Source organism: Schistocerca cancellata, chromosome 6 (assembly GCF_023864275.1).
Source record: "Schistocerca cancellata isolate TAMUIC-IGC-003103 chromosome 6, iqSchCanc2.1, whole genome shotgun sequence".
Classification (NCBI taxonomy): Eukaryota; Metazoa; Arthropoda; class Insecta; order Orthoptera; family Acrididae; genus Schistocerca; species Schistocerca cancellata.
In genome coordinates, this window is record NC_064631.1 from 551,260,221 (window position 1) to 551,282,458 (window position 22,238).

General features: G+C 44.1%; 1 protein-coding gene across 1 annotated transcript in view; it reads right to left on the reverse strand.

The window, feature by feature from the left end:
• Positions 1-22,238, reverse strand: part of LOC126088417 (zinc finger SWIM domain-containing protein 5-like) — a 147,446-nt gene that overhangs the window by 73,015 nt on the left and 52,193 nt on the right. Inside the window, exon 3 of the mRNA XM_049906557.1 lies at positions 7,950-8,077. Within this exon, the coding sequence (XP_049762514.1) occupies positions 7,950-8,077 (128 nt within the window). The remainder of the gene's footprint in view (positions 1-7,949; positions 8,078-22,238) is intronic.

Below are 22,238 nucleotides of genomic sequence, written 5' to 3' on the forward strand. Positions count from 1 at the left end.
TCTGGACAATGGGGATAAAGAAATTGCAGACGATCTATTACATAGCCTAGACGCGGCCAGGCGTGCTAAGTGGATGGAGACCGTGGAACAAATGGATTTTACACGATCAAGCAGAAGGGCGTGGTCTTTGCTTCGGAGACTTGGAGGTGGAGGTAAAAATCTGCGAATGACCAGTGCTATGGCCCCAAATACAGTTGCGGTTCACATCAGCAAGACGTCCAGGGCCTCAAAGGAACGAGCCCATACTATAAAAATTAAAAAGGAGCTTAAAGAGCTAAAATCGACAGCAGAGAACAATACATCTTATTCCCAACCCTTTTCAGTCGAAGAGTTAAATATGGCCCTGAACGATATAAAACCAGGAAAGGCCCCAGGGTTTGATGCGATTCACCCAGAATTTCTGCTCCACTGTGGTAAATTTGCAAGATTATGGCTTGCGCGATTCTTCTCTAACGTGTTGCAAACTGGAAAAATTCCGCACACTCTCAAAAAGGCTAAAATTGTTGCCATATTAAAACCGGGCAAACCGAGTGACCAACCTCAGAGCCACCTGAATAACAAATTAGCAAACAAAGAGCTCAAGATCCGCTTTGATGGCGGCATTCTTCCATATAATAGAACACCAAAGTATCTCGGCGTGACACTCGATAGAACATTGAGCTATAAACAACACCTTGTAAACACTGCTGAAAAAGTCAGAACTAGAAACAACATTGTCCAAAAGCTTTGTGGCACTAGTTGGGGGTCCACTGCCTCCGTTCTGCGTAGCTCTGCGCTAGGACTTGTCTATTCTGCAGCAGAGTACTGTTCCCCAATATGGTTAAATAGTGCTCACATCAAGAAGGTGGATGCAGTCTTGAACCAAACGATGAGGATTATCTCTGGAACGATCAGGTCAACTCCTGTCCAATGGCTGCCTGTATTGAGCCACATCCCGCCGCCACATTTGCGCAGAGAACACGCACTTTTCAGGGAGTGTCGAAAAATCCAAAATAGCCCAGATCTTCCTATCCACACCCTGAGTAATGGAATTGAGCAAAATAGATTGAAATCCAGACACCCCCCCCTCTCGCAAGTGCCAAAGATCTGGTAAAGAACGCTTTTATTCTTGAGGACCGCTGGAGAGAAGAATGGGAGGAAAAGACACCGCCTCAGGTTAACACCTTATTGGGAACATCTAACAGACCTCGGGGCTTTGACTTGCCCCGCAAAATCTGGTCTACCCTTAACAGGATCAGGACGAGCCACGGCCGCTGTGCGGACTCCTTGTACAAATGGAGCATAGTGCCATCACCACAGTGCGACTGCGGCGCTGACAGGCAGACAATTCACGATATCGTGGTAGAATGCCCTCTGAGGGCCTACCCTGGGCCAACAAGGGACTTCATGGATGCGACTAACAGTGCAATCGATTATATTTCTAACCTAGATGTTTGTTTGTGATATTGTAACTGTTTTGTGTGTTATGTACTTTTAGATTTTTCATACGTGATTTGTACTTGCTATACGCTAAATTAAATTAAATTAATGTTTATGGAGACCGCAATAGTGCTGTGGCATGTACAAACCATGTCCATACATCAATAAATGTTAAAATTTGTCAAAACCACCTCAGTTACAAAGCAACACCTCCGTGCGGCCGGCCAGTGTGGCCGAGCAGTTCTCGGCGCTTCTGTTTGGAACCGCGCGACCGCTACGGTCGCAGGTTCGAATCCTCCCTCGGGCATGGATGTGTGTGATGTCCTTAGGTTAGTTCGGTTTAAGTAGTTCTAAGTTCTAGGGGACTGATGACCTCAGATGTTGAGTCCCATAGTGCTCAGAGCCATTTGAACCATTTTGAACCTCCGTGTGAGCTATATGATGTCTGTAGTGGCAATGCCATTACCACGAAGGGAAACACGATTATTTATTTGGCTTGGTGTTCGATGAAATCGTATACAACACATGATCATATCAGCGTTTTACGAAGATGTTAATGTTAGTTGATGAGTCAACAGCTGAGTGCACGACACAGCACCGTTTCGGCCGTCATAAACACAATACAGTGTGATAAATTGTCTCTACCGTGCACAATGTCGGCCGCACTATTTATTTTTAGTTTGACTCACATTAAGTAATGCGAACACTGGTGTACACGATAGTTGTATGTTGCAATATTTCGATGATGATCTGTCATTTAGGCATGTCTATAAGTAAGGCTCCTTAAATATGTACTGATTTTCATATTCTTCACATTATGTCATGCACTATACGATCCACACATTTTACTGACTTTTAGTTCAGCTTTGCAACTGATAAGGTCTGTAAGCTGAAATCACGTTAGTGTGAAATAAATGAGGATGGAAACAAACAGCCAAAGGGCGGAAATTTCCTTTAAAAAGTTTGATGTGTGTATCAGTGGGAAGAAATGGCATGGATACGTTGATAAAAGTTTACTTGCTAATCAGTGTCGCGTAATGTGACTTGCGCGCCACACATCGCTGAGAGTGGAAGTGAGACTTCCCGCAACGCCAAGGCATCTTCGAGGACGGGACGAAGAGCGTTTCACGTGCCAGCTATTGGAGGCACTGACAGCGTCCCAACCAGACATCGGAAAAAGATGGTCACGTGGAGGAAACCCGTGACCAATACTGACGCACGAGAAACAGTCGCCAGAAACGATCGACCTGTACGTTCTCCAGCCGCCTTCCGATTTTGCTATATGCTCACTGTCTCAGTCTAATGTCTGTGTTTTCCGGTACTAATTTTTGTGTACTCTTCGGACGATCATTACTCTACCTGGTGACAGTATATAGTGTTGTACACTGCCGTGTCTTGGTTTCCTCTGGTGAATTACACCCACAGATAAAAACAGTTACACAGCTCGAAGCAGAGCAGGAAATGAAATAAAACATCACACATCGAACAAAAGATGGAAAGCGAGCAATATGACGCGGCAGGATCGTAGACAGACTGTCCAAGACCTCTGCAGCATCTTGGGAGGAACGTATGGTACATATAAATGTAATACAGGGTGTTACAAAAAGGTACGGCCAAACTTTCAGGAAACATTCCACACACACAAATAAAGAAAACATGTTATGTGGACATGTGTACGGAAACGCTTGATTTCCATGTTAGAGCTCATTTTAGTTTCGTCAGTATGTACTGTACTTCCTCGATTCACCTCCAGTTGGCCCAATTGAAGGAAGGTAATGTTGACTTGGGTGCTTGTGTTGACATGCGACTCATTGCTCTACAGTACTAGCATCAAGCACATCAGTACGTAGCATCAACGTGTTAGTGTTCATCACGAACGTGGTTTTGCAGTCAGTGCAATGTTTACAAATGCGGAGTTGGCAGATGCCCATTTGATGTATGGATTAGCACGGGGCAATAGCCGTGGCGCGGTACGTTTGTATCGAGACAGATTTCCAGAACGAAGGTGTCCCAACAGGAAGACGTTCGAAGCAATTGATCGGCGACTTAGGGAGCACGGAACATTCCAGCCTATGACTCGCGAATGGGGAAGACCTAGAACGACGAGGACACCTGCAATGGACGAGGCAATTCTTCGTGCAGTTGACGTTAACCCTAATGTCAGCGTCAGAGAAGTTGCTGCTGTACAAGATAACGTTGACCACGTCACTGTATGGAGAGTGCTACGGGAGAAGCAGTTCACAATCAACATGTGTGGGCTGACGAGAATGCGCACGCAATTGTGCAAACACGTCATCAACACAGATTTTCTGTGAACGTTTGGGCAGGCATTGTTGGTGATGTCTTGATTGGGCCCCATGTTCTACCACCTACGCTCAATGGAGCACGTTATCATGATTTCATACGGGATACTCTACCTGTGCTGCTAGAACATGTGCCTTTACAAGTACGACACAACATGTGGTTCATGCACTATGGAGCTCCTGCACATTTCAGTCGAAGTGTTCGTACGCTTCTCAACAACAGATTCGGTGACCGATGGATTGGTAGAGGCGGACCAATTCCATGGCCTCCACGCTCTCCTGACCTCAACCCTCTTAACTTTCATTTATGGGGGCATATGAAAGCTCTTGTCTACGCAACCCCGGTACCAAATGTAGAGACTCTTCGTGCTCGTATTGTGGACGGCTGTGATACAATACGCCATTCTCCAGGGCTGCATCAGCGCATCAGGGATTCCATGCGACGGAGGGTGGATGCATGTATCCTCGCTAACGGAGGACATTTTGAATATTTCCTGTAACAAAGTGTTTGAAGTCACGCTGGTACGTTGTGTTGCTGTGTGTTTCCATTGCATGACTAATGTGATTTGAAGAGAAGTAATAAAATGAGCTCTAACATGGAAAGTAAGCGTTTTCGGACACATGTCCACATAACATATTTTCTTTCTTTGTGTGTGAGGAATGTTTCCTGAAAGTTTGGCCGTACCTTTTTGTAACACCCTGTATATCTGGAGAATTGTACCTGAGAAGGACTGCGACGAAGTCTGTGCTACAATTGCTTTAAGACGATCAGAAGCAACATTGCGTAGAAGTCTGCAGGGAACTTAGACAACTACTTCAAGCTCATCCGAACTTCTTTCAGTGGGTGTCACTTGTTACGAAATATAGCTAGGTCCCTGAAACTAAGTAGCAATCGTCGCACTGGAAGAGGCCTCTTCACTTTGGGTAAAAACAGCTCGACAAATCAAGAGCAGCATTACGTCCTCGTTGATGTGGTCAGACGATCACTAAAGGGTTCTAAGACACGTGAAGGAGGACACGAAGAGGAAACGTCCACAGAAGTGGTCTACGAAAGACTGAGTATTCCATGACTCACAACGTACATTAGTTAGGAATGTTTGATTACAAATAAGATGATAGTTGTTCTCCACGCTCCTTACTCGACAGAGGTAGTTCCATACGATTTGTTCCTATTCCCCAAGATTAAAGTCAAGTTGAAAGAGCGAAGGATTAATACAGTGGAAGAGGTTTGCGCAGAATCCCAGAGGGTACTAAACACTCTAACCAAAAAAGACTCCTACGATGCATTTCAAAACTGGTAAAAATGTTGGAACAGGTGTTTTCACTCCTAAAGAGACTATTTAGACTTTAGAGGGTGACGGGCAGCATACGGTCTAGTAAGACGTAACAATTTTAATGAAAATATTTCGCCATCATTTAAGTAATCAATGTCGTCGTCATTGTCAGCCAGTTCGATCCCTTGGTGACGTGGCCTCTTCGAGCCGGCGTGCAACATATGGTTGGTTGGTTTGGGGAAGGAGACCAGACAGCGAGGTCATCGGTCTCATCGGATGAGGGAAGGACGGGGAAGGAAGTTGGCCGTGCCCTTTTGAAAGGAACCATCCCGGCATTTGCCTGGAGCGATTTATGGAAATCACGGAAAACCTAAATCAGGATGGCCGGACGCGGGATTGAACCGTCGTCCTCCCGAATGCGAGTCCAGTGTCTAACCACTGCGCCACCTCGCTCGGTGGCGTGCAACATATGATCCTTGTACGTTCTCCCATTTCTGCTTATCTTGAGCTTCCCCTTGCGAGTTCAGTCCGGTTATCTTTTTTAATTTTCTGTCCCATCTCTCCGGTGATCTTCCCCTTGGTCTGTTTTTGGTAAACTGGGCACCAGTCTAGTACTTGTTTTGACCACCTGCCATCTTTTCTACAAGCGACATGACCAGCCCACTGTCATTTCAAGGTATTCACTCTTCCATTATGTTACTGACTTTTGTGGTCTGCCTGACAACTGCTTTCTTTTTGTCTTCCTTTGTGTAGCCCAACATTTAACTTTCCATTCCGCACTGGTTTACTATTAGTTTCCTGACAATGAACTCATTTAATGTCCATGTCTCACGGCCATAAGTTAATACTGGCAGTATACACTGGTCGGAAACTGGATTCTTCAGCTCGGCCGACATTTTGGACTTCAAAGCTGAGGAGTGTCTTCCATAAGCTTGCCAGCCTAATTTAATACGTCGAAATATTTCTGGTTTTAGATCTTCTTTCATATTTAGCAGTTGACCCAAATATACACTTGTTACACCAAGAAGAAATGCAGATGATAAACGGGTATTCCTTGGACAGATATATTATACTAGAAGTGACATGTGATTACATTTTGACGCAATTTGGGTGCATAGATCCTGAGAAATCAGTACCCAAAACAACCACCTCTGGCCGTAATGACGGCCTTGATACGCCTGGGCATTGAGTCAGAGCTTGGATGGCGTGTACAGGTACAGCTGCCCATGCAGCCTCAACAAGATACTACAGTTCATCAAGAGTAGTGACTGGCGTATTGTGACGAGCCAGTTGCTCGGCTACCACTGACCAGACGTTTTCAATTGGTGAGATATCTGGAGAATGTGCTGGCCAGGGCAGCAGTCGAACATTTTCTGTATCCAGAAAGGCCCGTACAGAACCTGCAACATGCGGTCACGCATTATCCTCCTGAAATGTAGGGTTTCGCAGAGATCGAATGAAGGGTAGAGCCACGAGTCGTAACACATCTGAAATGTAACGTCCACTGCTCAAACTGCCGTCAATGCGAACAAGCGGTTACCGAGACGTGTAACCAATGGCACCCCCTACCATTACGAGAGACCCACAATGATAACTCTTTCAAACGCTGTCGCACTATCCTGACGCAACGCTCGTCTATCATATACTTTGTCAGGCCTAATAACACGATCTTATGGTGGCAACGTTAAGGGGGTTTACTACCTTTTGCTTCAAAAAATCTATTTTTTTTAAATTGTATTTCTGGGTCAATAAAAGTGTTTAGAATCGACTCCTGAAACGGTTTTTCCGAATACAGAACGGAAATGTTTGTATTCGCGGTTGAACAAAAAAATGCAACTGCCTGAAATAGGCCTTTTTCACGCACCAGTTTTTTTTTTCTTTCGGAGGACGAGTTATTGTACCGGTGCTTGGGAGGAAATACACAAAGTTCAAATGAAAGTTTGAACGCGTGTGTTTGGAAGTTAGCCCGCAAGCAATTGCATTCTGGTGTGAAGACTGTGGAGATTGCGACTTTCCTGGCAGAGAGCAGCTTCAACGAAGGGTATTCAGCAATTCTGAAGACCATGACAACGATGGACGTCACCCTGAGTCTCTATTCGACGCAGTTCGCCAAGCAGTCGGACGACCACCGGATTCAAGCGACTGTAGTTTATATGTAGTCAAACCTCTAAACGCGTTTTTATCGAAATGACTTTTTTTTATCGCCTGTATGGTAACTTCAAATCTATTGAATCGATTGGCATGATGCTTTGTTTACGGCGAACCTAACCAAATTGTCTAGGAGTTGTACAACTTTTATTCCGATCCATTGACTATAAATATTTTTACATGGCTGACGAATTCGAAAAATTGATGAAAAAACACTATTTTTTTTCAAATGGCCGCCATTTCGTTTCGTATGGTCCAAATAATTTAAGCAAGGTACAACTCCTAAAGAATCTTATATATTTCGCTAACGTCAACTCAATTTTGATTTCAGACGAGCCGCCTGACCTGTGGCATACCGCGCGTGGAGGTCTGCATCGAAATTTTGTTTCGTCCCGGCGGCACTTCCGCCTTTGCTCTTCGACATTTCCGGTCGAAAAAAATTCCAGTTTGTAGAGGAAATATCAGTAAACATTTTTACCAAATTGGACATTGATTTCTGTAACACATCCCGAGAAAATAAATCTGAAAGGCTTTTTTCGGGCCAAAGATAGTAAACCCCACTTAGGGCACTACTATGCATCACGAATCGTTACAACTCCAAATATATACATACTCACCGAGGCCACATATGTGAGTGAGATTGGATCTGCATCGGACCACTTCCAGGTGCCTGCCTTTTACATCAGTAATTGAATTTGGACTAGCTTGTGACAATCCGACGTGACTCTGACCTTGTTTGTGTGTCCCTGTTGGTTGGAGCTGCAAGGGAGTGCAATCAACGGGACCTCAGCAGTTTGTTACTTACCGGAGATTGGGACCCTGAGTCGGACGCTCTCCGCGTTGCGGATGCGGTACAGCGAGAGCGCGACCACGTGCTGGCACCAGAAGATGTCCTTGGTATCGCAGCTGCATGTCACCGACGTGATCTTGCACCTGTAACATCACGCACTGTCGTCAGATCTTGGCACACACTGTGCAAGACGGCAGCTAAGCCTATGTCTTACAGAGCATTTGCAGCTGATCGGCTAGTCGTACTTAGTTCTGAATATGAAATACAATAGACATCATCATGGGTTAATCTTAAAGCTCTAAAAGCAGCAGGGTATGCAAATTAAATGTTGGAATTTCATGTCCGTCTGTCACGCAAACAGCTATTCTTTCTAATGTCTACACACTTTTCGGCCTATTTCTAGCACCATAAGTAGGTATTTTTATTTAGGTCTTATTCTGTAGAATATGTTTTCTAGGAACTTCCTAGTGTTATTATATAGCTTGGCATAGTTATTTTTTCGAATTAAATCGGGTGATGCTGAGGTATTAGATTAGGAAATGAAACGCTTAAAGTAGTAAACGAGTTTTGCTATTTGGGGAGCAGAATAACTGAGGCTGGTCGAAGTAGAGAGGATTTAAAATGTAGACTGGCAATGGCAAGGAAAGCGTTTCTGAAGAATAGAAATTTGTTAACATCGAGTATAGATTTAAGTGTCAGGAGGTCGTTTCTGAAAGTATTTGTATGGAGTGTGGACCTGTATGGAAGTGAAACGTGGACGATAAATAGTTTGGACAAGAAGAGAATAGAAGTTTTCGAAATGTGGTGCTACAGAAGAATGCTGAAGATTAGATGGGTAGATCACTTAACTAATGAGGAGGTATCGGATAGAATTAGGGAGAAGAGAAATTTGTTGCACACCTTGATTAAAAGAAGGGATCGGTTGGTAGGACATGTTCTGAGGCATCAAGGGATCACCAGTTTAGTATTGGAGGGCAGCGTGGAGGGTAAAAATCGTAGAGGGAGACCAAGAGATGAATACACTTAGCAGATTCAGAAGGATGTAGGTTGCAGTAGGTACTGGGAGATGAAGAAGCTTGCACAGGATAGAGCAGCGTGGAGAGCTGCATCAAACCAGTCTCTGGACCTAAGACCACAACAACAACAACAACAGTTATTTTTTTGGTATTTGTCATAAACTGCATGCTCATCTGTTGTAGAAATGCACACTAAAACCAGGTGTTTATTTTTAATTTGAGTGTGCTTCAGTAAAAACATGCCCATGTACTGTGAGCATTTCTACAACAGACGAGCATGCAGATGAAAACAGGTACTACGAGAATAGCTGTGGAAAGCTTTTTAATAACACAAAGGATGTCGTACACAAAATATCATTCTACAGAATAAGACCTGAATAAAATACCCAATTACGGTGCCAAAAATATACCGAAACAGGTCTCGGCATTAAAAAGAATAGTGGTTTGTTTAATAGACGGACCTGAACTCGGGTAACTAGAGGCATTATGTATAGTAAACGATGTTGTCACAGAATATCACATGAAATTATTTACGGAGGAAACCAAAACAATGGGCTTTTCACGGATAAAACACAATCACAGCAAAAATAAATTTATTACAATAGGATAATTGAGGAAGCCTCTGGGGTTAACATATTAGAAACCTCACAGCACTGCCGGCAAATGTGGCCGAGCGGTTCTAGGCGCTTCAGTCTGGAACCGCGCGACCGCTACTACGGTCGCAGGTTCGCATCCTGCCTTGGGCATGGATGTGTGTGATGTCCTTAGGTTATCTAGGTTTAAGTAGTTCTAAGTTCTAGGGGACTGATGACCTCATATGTTAAGTCCCATAGTGCTCAGAGCCATTTGAACCTCACATCACATAACATAAATCATAGGAACCCTGCATCAAACGTTACAGATTTAGATGTTTCGTGGAAATAGTACTTTACAACATACGCTGGACCACAAAATAAGGGAAGGAACCTTTTTTAAATTATTCATATGAGGTGGGTAATCAATGTTTTAATTATCAGCTCGAAAAATATAGTTAAGCAGTTAATTTTTTGTTTGTTTGCGGAGTACATGTATGCAGTACTGGTACATATAACGTTATCTAATTTTAACGTCCTACATTTCTCCGTGTAATAAAAGAGTTGCACTGTGCACCTGTAAGTGAATTTAAGGGAAACGTTAATACACTCTCTGCTTTAATACCAAACCATATTTAAGTGCGTGTAATGCAGACAGACGAAAATCGTAATACTGACACTGGTCTTATCAGTCAGACACAATTATTGCGGGTATCAGCTGATACATCGCGGAGACCTTTACACATGACAGTCTGTCCGTAACGGGACGTCACCCTCTGATTGTCCTCCCTTTTTAGCAAAAGCTGGCTAGTTGCCGTATTTCTAGAAATAATGTTCTGGTTTACTTGTCCATCCTGTTACTTCCTAACAGCAGAAACTATTTCGATGTTCTGGCTTTGTGTGTGTGTGTGTGTGTGTGTGTGTGTGTGTGTTTCCGAGGATACATTTCGCAAGCGAGAAGCAGGTAGGCTCGATCTCTCAGGGGACTGCAGGTTTCAAATTCAAATGGCTCTGAGCACTATGGGACATAACTGCTGAGGTCATCAGTCCCCTAGAACTTAGAGCTACTTAAACCTAACTAACCTAAGGCCATCACACACATCCATGCCCTAGGCAGGATTTCAATCTGCGACCGTAGCGGTCCCGCGGTTCCAGACTGTAGCGCCTAGAACCGCTCGGCCACTCTGGCCGGCCGGGACTTAACATCTGAGGTCATCAGTCCCCTAGAACTTAGAACTACTTAAACCTAACTAACCTAAGGCCATCACACACATCCATGCCCTAGGCAGGATTTGAATCTGCGACCGTAGCGGTCCCGCGGTTCCAGACTGTAGCGCCTAGAACCGCTCGGCCACTCTGGCCGGCCGGGACTTAACATCTGAGGTCATCAGTCCCCTAGAACTTAGAACTACTTAAACCTAACTAGCCTAAGGCCATCACACACATCCATGCCCTAGGCAGGATTTGAATCTGCGACCGTAGCGGTCCCGCGGTTCCAGACTGTAGCGCCTAGAACCGCTCTGCCACTCTGGCCGGCCGGGACTTAACATCTGAGGTCATCAGTCCCCTAGAACTTAGAACTACTTAAACCTAGCTAGCCTAAGGCCATCACACACATCCATGCCCTAGGCAGGATTTGAATCTGCGACCGTAGCGGTCCCGCGGTTCCAGACTGAAGCGCCTAGAACCGCTCGGCCACTCTGGCCGGCCGGGACTTAAAATCTGAGGTCATCAGTCCCCTAGAACTTAGAACTACTTAAACCTAACTAACCTAAGGCCATCACACACATCCATGCCCTAGGCAGGATTTGAATATGCGACCGTAGCGGTCCCGCGGTTCCAGAATGAAGCGCCTAGAACCGCTCGGCCACTGCGGCCGGCGGACTGCAGTCTTGCTGCAACAGGATTTAACTTAGCGGACCCGGAACCGAGGCGACGCCACTGCGGCGGCAATCGGTAGAAAGAAATGCTCGTGAGGCAGAGGTAACGGCGGCAGCCTTCCAGCCGCACTACCTGCTCCATTCGTCACTGTCCGCTGTCCCGGCAACGGGACCCACCAGAATGGCTTCGGGAGGACCGCTCGCCGAGGCAGTCCCCCATGTGGAAACGAGTCAGCGCGCACGTTTAGCATCTGTGTATGAGGGCGTTGCCTGCTAACGAAGGAGGATGCTAAGTTCATCGGACTTGGATACGATGTGACGTCATTATGACGTATACACGCTACATAGAAAACGATAGAAACCGTATATCGACTATTCGACTTTTGTGAACTTTCGAGAGGTTGTGACAGGGTAGCGCTGTGCTCTGCGCCATTCGTTTAAATGTGTTTTGCGTTCCTTGCGTTTAAATCGTGTATTGTACTGCGTTTGTGTCCTGTGCGTTGTTTTTCGTTTGCTCGTCTCTGATTATGTGTTCAGCATTCGAGAGACTAATGAGAGAAAAGCTGAAAGAGTTCAGCATCGATGACGACGGGCCATTGCGTGGTTATTGTGAATCTCGAGCAGAAATTGATGTATTTCTGACCCAGCTGAAGTGCGTCGGTTATTCGTACTCGGTGAGAAGAAGCACTCAGCAGCCAAAATCTTTAGATTCGTCAAGACACTAACCTTTGGTTAAGATGACATTGAGAAATCCACTTCCCCTCGTATTTCATCTCCTGTCGACGATTTTTCTTCAACAATGCCTCATATTTTTCTTTTTAAGTTCGAAATTCAATCATTCTACACACCAGTCATTACTGGACACTAAGGTACCTGTCTCTGCAGTCCGAGTGTAAAATTACTTGGAATTATGGTTGATAAAAGACTATCTTGGGATGGACGTATAAATCACTTAGCTAACAAACTTGCAAGAGTTCTCTTTCAGCTATATAAATTAAGAAAAAAAAGTCAGCAAGAATATGCTGCTACAATCTAATATGTACTGACAAGACCAATTGTATGAAACCATACTAAAATATTGATAATAAATAACTATTATTTTCGGCGTAAGCGTTCAATACAACAATCACACAATCTAATCTGGTCGGGACATAAGAAGACTTCAGTTTTTTACGAAACGTGTTGTCCGTGGTGTTTTCAAGGCCACGGTCAGGAATATTTCTATTAATATCCAGCTCTTTTACTTTTATTTTGGCGAAATACATATACGCTGCCACACTGAGCTGTTATCAGAATCGCACGTGTCAAAACAAACCACTAGCTGACGACAGTTTAGAATCTCGAACGTTCTTAAAGTCGATAGGTGTGTTAATCGACTAAAGCGTATATACGTCAAAATGACGTCACATCATATCCAGGTTGGGTGAACTTAAAAGCATCCTCCGCTAACGAATGCAGATGGGCTGCTTTCCGTAGGAGAGCCAAGTAGATTTGGTGTTTGACAGCGACGTCACCAGCTGCTCGGTGACACAAAGTCGGGCACAGAGATTTTCTGAAGTACGATACTGCACTCTGAGGTGTCAGCTTCTGTGTCTGTTTGTTGTAGTCCAGTCTAAAGACTGGTTTTAAGCAGCTCTCCACCCTAGTCTATCCTGTGCAAGTGTCTTCATTTCTGCGTAACTACCACAACTGACATTATTCTGAACCTCCTTAACGTCATCAAGCATTGGTATTTCTCTACAATATTTTACCTGCTGCAATTTCCTATAGTTCCAAACTGACGCTTCTTTGATGCCTCTTTTAGCCAAGTTGTGCTATAAATGTCCTTTCTCTTCATTTCGATTCAGTACCTCCGCATTAGTTACCTAAGTATGCACATAATCTTCAGCTTTCATTTGTAGCACCATATTTCAAAAAAAGTCTGTTCTCTTTTTGTCAGAACTCTTTTCTCTTCACATTTCACTCCCGCAGAAGAGTACGCTCCAGACACATGCTTTCAGAAAAGACTTCCAGACACTTAAACACGCTTTTAAGAGAGTCAGTAATGCGTTGGTCCACCTCTGCCCATTATGCAACCAGCTGTTCGGCCTGGCATCGATTGACAGAGTTCTTAGATGTCCTCCTAAGGAGTACGGTGCCAGATTCTGTCCAATTGGCGCGTTAGATACTCGGAATCCCAAGCTGGTTGGATGCCCCTGCCAATAATACTCCAGACATTCTCAGTTGCCGATTATTTCGGCGACCTTGTTGGCCAAGCAACGGTTTGGCAAGTACTAAGAAAAGCAATGGATATTCTTTAGTAATGAGCGCCGATGACCAGTGTGTCTGGACAGCCTCAGACAATGGCGGTATACCAACTTGACTGTCGCGTGCGGTACGGCCCGACGATCGGGGGTGATGGTCTGAGGTGACATTTTATTTCACACCAGGACCCCCTTGTTGTCATCCGTTCACCCATACAGCACTGCTGTACGTCGACGACAGTTTACGCCCCATTTTGCTGCCCTTCATGGCAACCCATCCTGGGCTTATATTTCAGCAAGATAATGCCCACCTGCACAAGGCAAGAGTTTCTACTGTTTGTTTTCGTGCTTGCTCGGCCAGCAAGGTTGCCAGATCTCCGCCCCCCCCCCCCCCCCAACTGAGAACGTCTGGAGAATTAAGGGCAGGGACCTGCAACCAGACCGGGATTTTGAGTATCTGAGGCCCCAACTGGACAGAATTTGGCATGATGTTCCTCAAGAGGATATCCAATAACTCTATCAAACAATGCCAAACCGAATAACTGCTTGGATAAGAGCCAGAAATGGACCAACGCGCTATTGACTTGCTCAATCCAACTTGTGAAGCTGTTTCGTTTGAAAAAAATCAACAATTTTTTTTAAAATTATAGTCATTTGTTTGTCTGTACATGTACATCACATCTAACGATTTCCGCCCTAATCGGATTATTCCGCTGAGGCGCGCCTTTCTCTCTCTCTCTCTCTCTCTCTCTCTCTCTCTCTCTCTCTCTCAGAGTGTGCATGCGGTGTTCGATGTCGAAAAATTTCTCTTTTTCAGAAACGCTTTTGTTGCTATTGCCAGTCTGCCTTATATATCCTTTCTACTTCGACCGCTATCAGTTGTTTTTACTGTCCAAACGGCAAAATTCTGGTTTCTCATTTCCAAATATAAATCTATCAGTATCGCCCGTTTGTATTCAACTACGTACCTTTAACCTTGTCACCACTGTTCCCCTTATAACCGCGTCCTTAAAACTTCCTGTAGCATTGTAGTGAAAATATTCCGACGCGTCTGAAAAATATCTGTCTGACAGCATAATATGTTCAAATCATACTCTTCCACTTTAGTACGTTGTAGATACTAGGTACCTATTATAAAAGGTTAGCATTAGTGCGATTGGTGATTAATGAACACAGTTTTTCAAGTTTTGATTTTAGTGTGCAAACGTCTGTTCGCTCGACGGTCGAACTTTAGTATGTGAGAAAATACCGCCAAACATTGGTTCACATCTAATACCGTACATATTTAAGTGTTTGTAAGTCTCTTCTGATGGTACGCGCCGGCCGGAGTGGCAGAGCGGTTCTAGGAGCTACAGTCTGGAGCCGCGCTACCGTTACGGTCGCAGGTTCGAATCCTGCCTCGGGCTTGGATGTTTGTGATGTCCTTAGGTTAGTTAGGTTTAAGTAGTAAGTTCTAGGGGACTGATGACCTCAGAACTTAAGTCCCATAGTGCTCAGAGCCATTTGAACCATTTGATGGTACGCAAGTGAAACGTGGACGAGAAAACAGTTCTGACCAAAAGAGAACAAAAGCTTTTGAAACTTGGAGCTAGGTGCTACAGAAGGAAGCTGGAGTTTAGATGGATAGTCAGGTAGCTAATGATGAGATACTGAATCGAACTGGGGAGAAACGAAATTTGCGGCACAACTTGACTAAAATAAGGAATTGGTTGTGCGCACAACGGATAGATAATGTCAGTACGCGTTTGTCGCGTAATGTTTGTTTCGCTTGTGACTTAAATCGTACCAGTTTAGGCGCATGTGCGTGATTGATTGTTACGAATTAGCTTTGTGTAAAGTTGTAAATTGGTGTAGCGTGGAAAGGCGTTTAGCTAGGGCATTGATTCGGGTGTCACTGTGAAGAGCTTGCGGAGCACCGGAATATAAGTGTAAATCAGCACTAATTTCAAAATTACAAAATAATGAAAACGTCGTCTCATAAGACTCGTAAGTATGCTCGGAATTGCAAAAAGCGTAAGTTAGAGGAAACCTCACGTCGAAATAAATCTAAAAAGCTACGGCAGCGTCGAAAAGGAAACGAAAAACGGCGCAAAGCGCTTACGGTACTGGTTCAAAATTGATAATTAAATTACATATCGATATGAAATACTTGTTTGGGTTTAATCCCGGCGTTTTCACGAAAAGTCTAAGGCGCGGACCTGAACTGCGGACAGAGAATTTTTATTTATTTTCTAAGAAATCTTCCCTCCCCTTCCACGAGACTGTTGTAAGTTACCGCTCGCCCCTCCGTCCCCCGCTCAGATCAAGGGTACTGTCTTGAGGTCGTAGCAGTGGATTTGCCGCCGAGCCACAAAATCAAACACAGACGACTGAGTAAATTCCTAAAAAATTACGTGATGGATGCACAAAAAAATAATTATCAAACGCCTGTAGCATTTTTAACGTTAGGTTCATTAGCGGAAGTGGCATTGCGGTTGACCTAGGTATAAACTTATTCTAACGACAAACTATGTTGCTCTTTATTTTATGGCGAAAGTCTGCACGAGAATGTGCAGTTTCAATGCCGACTGTGTTTTCATCAAGATCTGCAGTCGTCGCGCAAAGCCACTTTGGCAAGAAATTGATGCTAATTGAATCTGCACGTCTCCAAAGGCAACAAGTTGCGCACGGAATTTAACGCAGTTCGTGAACCGAGACAGCACACAGATGGATCCGACAAGGTACTGCGCCAAACAGGCGAGGCAGACAGACGAAAAGAACGGAAAATGAGCGTTTTAAGGGCGGCCGACATTTCGGGTTATACACGGCGTGAGCGAAGTGTTCAGTGATGATTCCGTTCCTCTGAATCTCTACGTAACTGGTAATATTCATGTTGCCGTAAGAAGGCACGTTAAACAGTGTACACAACAATAAACGAGAATTTATGTCCATTTGATTGTGCGATTTTATAATTAAGTTAAATTGTTAAGACAGTAGTTTCCAAATGGAGGATAGTTTAAATAATTTATTCATTTTGGCATCTAGTGATTGCATTTGGCCCGTGCACGTCTTGTGACATACACACAACCTCGCAGAGCCAAGATCTATCATTGATACCTCGCATGCTGCTGCAAGAAATCGGCAATGCTTGCGACTAAAAGCAGTTTTGAGAGATATTTTGAACCTGATGGTAAGTTATATTTTTTTCGTCTTCCGATTAGGGTGACTCCTGAATGAATTTTCACTCTGCTAGAGTGTACGCGCGGATTTGAAACTTTGTGGCAGATTAAAATTGTGTGACGGGCAGGAACTCTAACCTGGGACCTCTGCGTTTCACCGACTGTGCTATCTAAGAACGACCCAAGACCCTCTCTCACAGCTTTACTTCCGCCAGTTCTACCCTGGCCAGTTTTAATCTGGTGGGAAGTTTCAGGATGATTCCTTTTGCGAAGCTGATCTTTGTGTATTCTTTTGGATTACCGGGCACTACAGCCTACTGTATCGTACATTAAATGGAGTCCTGCAAGCTCCTGTAACGAGAAATGCCTTTCAACAACCAGTCAAAGGCTATAGCGTTGTGGACTGACAAGACAGCCAGTCCACAGTGACGGGTAACCGAAAGGCACGCGTTTACACACGCCGGCTGGCGTTAGGTCTGAAACAGGATACGTAATGAATGCTATAAAGAAAAGTACGTAGCTGCTGGAATACTTAACTTTCAAAAAAATGTGTGTGAAATCTTATGGGACTTAACTGCTAAGGTCGTCAGTCCCTAAGCTTACACACTACTTAACCTAAATTATCCTAAGGACAAACACACACACCCATGCCCGAGGGAGGACTCGAACCTCCGCCGGGACCAGCCGCACAGTCCATGACTGCAGCCCCTAGACCGCTCGGCTAATCCCGCGCGGCATACTTAACTTTAATCCATCATTTGTATACAGCATTCTTGATGATACAAGTGAGACTCTCTATAGCAATGGTTAATGGCGCCTTGCTAGGTCGTAGCCATGGACTTAGCTGAAGGCTATTCTAACTATCTCTCGGCTAATGAGAGAAAGGCTTCGTCAGTGTAGTCGGTAGCAAAGTCGTCGTACAACTGGGGCGAGTCCTAGTACGTCTCTCTAGACCTGCCGTGTGGTGGCGCTCGGTCTGCAATTACTGACAGTGGCGACACGCGGGTCCGACATGTACTAATGGACCGCGGCCGATTTAAAGCTACCACCTAGCAAGTGTGGTGTTTGGCGGTGACACCACATTTAGACTGTGGCAAATTGCACCTTGGACGTAGCATAGACGATTATGTATTGTTTTTTCGTCTCGAGCTAACGAAAAGTATTACATTTCTGTAGGCAGTCGTTCACTATGAAACACACGCATCTAAAGAATTACGTGCCGTAAACGTCTTGTTCGCTGAAGACCTCATAACGCGTGAAATATTTATTTTCGACCATTGGTTTCTCATCTCAAAGCACTCACTTTAGGAACTTGTACCATGTGTGAAATTTTGGCGCTAAACATTTGGGACACCCTGTACACGATTTATAAGATTGGGTCAGCAGCACTGATGATTCAGTTGTCTACAGGAAAGAAGGGACATAAGGACATGTAGAAAGTTTTGCACTAAATTTTCACTTGGTATAATCAATGACAGACCTCTCAAAAATTGGATGAATACAAAATACTGCGAATGACAAAGAAAAAGAACTTGACAGAGTGTGATTACAAGATTACACTATGGAGCAGCGAAAGTGGCAACTCCCATTGGTTGCCTCGTCGCACACGTCACTTTTTTCAGGTGCGAAGCGTTCGGGGCGCGCGTGCAGGCCAGAAACCGTCAAAAGACAAATGCTATCTGGCACACATATGCACAGTTCATTACAAGACACTCACATGAAAAAGTTTTGATATCCACAATCGGCAGATAGCACTTTGGAATGATACTTTGTAGGTAAAGCGGACAGTGACTTAATTTAAGCAATTTGTTATGGTTGCGACACACCGTGTCAAGCAAACGTTTAGGAAATATTGTAGGGAACGGCAGCCTCCCCATATTAATGTATTCTGTTGTAACTTAGAGATATATTACCGCTTAATACATTACTATTACTTTTGTTCTGTTAAATTATAAAGCTGTATGTGCTTTGATTATGGAAATATTTAGCCGTTTCAGAGTAGAAAACACGGATCCTGCACCCCACAAGTACTACTGACAAACATATCAGCACAGGCAGTACACACCTAGCCGCTGTTCTGCCTTGAATTTATAAATATTGTGGGGAGAGAGGTTTGCAATTTGTTGCTGTTTAATTGTCATGTTTTGAAGACTCACTGTCCCACGAGTCATTAGAAGCAATGGATGCTTTCGTTTAGAAATTATTTTTCTTGTAGATATTCAGCGTGGCGTACGCGCTTCAACAAATCTTCCATAGCGACAACAACTGTAAAGGAAATTCTGCACATCTTTCATTGTCAGTGTGCAATTTCTGGATACAATTATTCCTTGCACTACGGACCAAACATTTTTACCGGTTTGTATTTCAGTGATAAGGGGGCAGTCTTACAATCTCGTGATCCTCTTCTGCTGCTAAGCAGTCAATTTCACATTTGTTGTAAAAGGGCTTGTGGCTCGAACTTCCTCCAACATCTCCGCTTTCGTATACCAGCTTGAAGTGGAAATAGTTTTTTTTTCCTCTAGCCACAGTGCAGTTTCTTCCTTCTTTGTATTTGAATTAGGAATTTTCTCCTATTTACCACATTATAAAGTTAAAGACCAGTTTTTAAGTACATCTCTGTTCATCTCTTCATAGTAATCACTGTATTTGCAGATGTAAGTATTAGTCTGGAGCTTATGATAAAGTCATATTCAGATGATCCTGTTCCTTTGCCACTTGGTACTTTCAGAGCACCATTACCCTTTGAATTCTGTCAGATCTGCTATACGGCGCGATTGTGATTGAGCCACATCTCATCGAGATAAATAAAGGGGTGACGATGATTTAATCATCTAATGTTATGCATTGAGACACCACGAAACAAACAAAACTTATCTGAATCTACGAAAAAAATTAATATTTGGGTCAACATTTGTAAAACTCTAATTCCTATCTCTCAAACCCCACCCTATGGGGAGAGAAGGAGAGTTTTAGTTTTAGCGAATCAAAATTTACGAAGTAAATAAGTATTTTTATTTATCCGTAACCATTTACCAAGCAAAAACGAGAGCATGGATTTACGTGTATTACAGCGCCGACTACCAAGAATCAAAACAAATGTTTAAGACAAAATGTACGTAGTTTTTCTATGTAGAATCTGATTCTGCAATAAAAAATAGGGGTTCCGATTTGAAATTTAAAAGTTGCCTCCCGCCCCACCCCCAGGAGTCTGGGGTGGCGGGGTAATTTTAGCACCAGCAGATGTCAAATAGTTCAGATGGCTCTGAGCACTATGGGACTTAAATTCTGAGGCCATCAGTCCCCTAGAACTTAGAACTACTTAAACATAACTAACCTAAGGACATCACACACATCCACGCCCGAGGCAGGATTCGAACCTGCGATCGTAGCAGTCGCGCGGTTCCAGAATGTAGCGCCTAGAACCGCTCGGCCACTCCGGCCGGCCCAGCAGAGGTCCCTCTCGACAATAATCATGTTTGGATTCTACACATTTTTTCGTGTGAAGCTTATTTTTCGAGTTATTCTGGTTTGTCAACTTAAAATTTACACCCTGTATAGTACAGTAAAAGCTAGAAAACATTGCTACACCAAACATATCGAAAACAGCACTCGTGAAGTGCGTAATACACGGAAAACGCACTTAAAAATGGGAGTCTCTTCCTGAAACCCGCCGTGCAAGAAATAAAAAAAAGTCGTGGCTGATAGCAGAAAATTTTATTTTTTATTTTTTAAAGAAACCAATTTTTCTCTGTCTCGGCTACAAGGAGCGACGCTCAGCTCTAAATTCGATAATTAGACGTGATCTACTGTTTCGTTTTTAATGAAGAATGGATGTTGCATTGTCGTTAACTAGAGCAATCGTCAAACTGTGTTTATACAGGCGAGGAGGTGTTTGCTGTGTTGTTAGGGGGCTGTGGACGAGAGTGAGCGCACGGCGGCGGTGCCTGAGTCACGGCGGGCACAGGTGCTGGACTGGGCTGGGGAGTCCGCACCGGGGGACCCGAGGGCCATTGAGGCTGCCCGGGGGTGCGGCAGAGGCGGGCGGCTGCTTCGCTGTTGCCACGTCGGCCGCGCCGGCGCCCACGCGCCGCGTGCGCGCTGCGAAAAGCCGCTCTCCCTGCTTCCCTGTTGCTTCTGCTGGGGGAGTTGTGCGTGCTGAAGGGCAACCATTGGCGGTCTGTGCTTCTAGGATGATCGGTCGAGGGAAATTTTCGCTTTCAACGGTAGATGCGCACGCAGGTGGCGCCTTTTCTCTTCGTTTTTTGTATGGTTCGTCTGTGTGTTGGGTTTTCCTCTTACTTTAATTTATTTTAGTGTTACGTCATCTATTGTTTTTATTGGTAGCAGTGTATCTAGGTACTTTATAACTGTGTCAGTGCAACGAGAAAACTGTCCCTACAGTTTTAACTTCCCGAATTGCTTTGTGTTCCAGAAAATTATGCATTTTGCAAAAGACAGAATTTCATACTGAAGTCAGTGGTGGCTCGTAGTCACACAATTGCAGTTATTTCGCAAACGACTCGATTGTAAAACCACGTTTACCTGAACGGTTTTGCTTCTATTACCGTATATTTTCATCCGTGCCCAGTTTTTGCTATCACGGTGCACCCTGAACATCGTGAATGCTGTAATACTCCCTTGGCCTGAAACAGGTAGGGTATGAAAGGTCAAAATCATTAGTTAAGAGACACAAAGCGTACAAGAATATAGGCTTCGTGTTTAAAAAGAACGAAGGAAGAATGATTAGGTCTTAGCAGCGTTTGTGTATACCGCAATTCTCTTTGGTGCTGTATATGGTCTGTTCTACACCACCTAACCGAGAATGGAAACACTGAGAAGGTGACGAGGGATAGGAATGAAACTTCATATTCAGAAAACACGTCATATTATTTCTGTGTTTACAATATCGAGTCAAATTAACAAAGAACTTTTTTTTATTTTATGTATTTGTTTTTAGCTTGGGGCAGCAAAGACTACACAGTTCAACAGTGGTTACAAAAGCGTCATATTAACATAAATGTAATTTTCACAGCAGAACAAGTTGCATGTACATATATAAGTTCTTAATCATCATCATCAATATCATCATTTAAGACTGATTATGCCTTTCAGCGTTCAGTCTGGAGCATAGCCCCCCTTATACAGTTCCTCCATGATCCCCTATTCAGTGCTAACGTTGGTGCCGCTTCTCATGTTATACCTGTTACTTCAAAATCATTCTTAACCGAATCCAGGTACCTTCTCCTTGGTCTGCCCCGACTCCTCCTACCCTCTACTGCTGAATCCATGAGTCTCTTGGGTAACCTTGCTTCTCCCATGCGTGTAACATGACCCCACCATCTAAGCCTGTTCGCCCTGACTGCTACATCTATAGAGTTCATTCCCAGTTTTTTTTTGATTTCCTCATTGTGGACACCCTCCTGCCATTGTTCCCA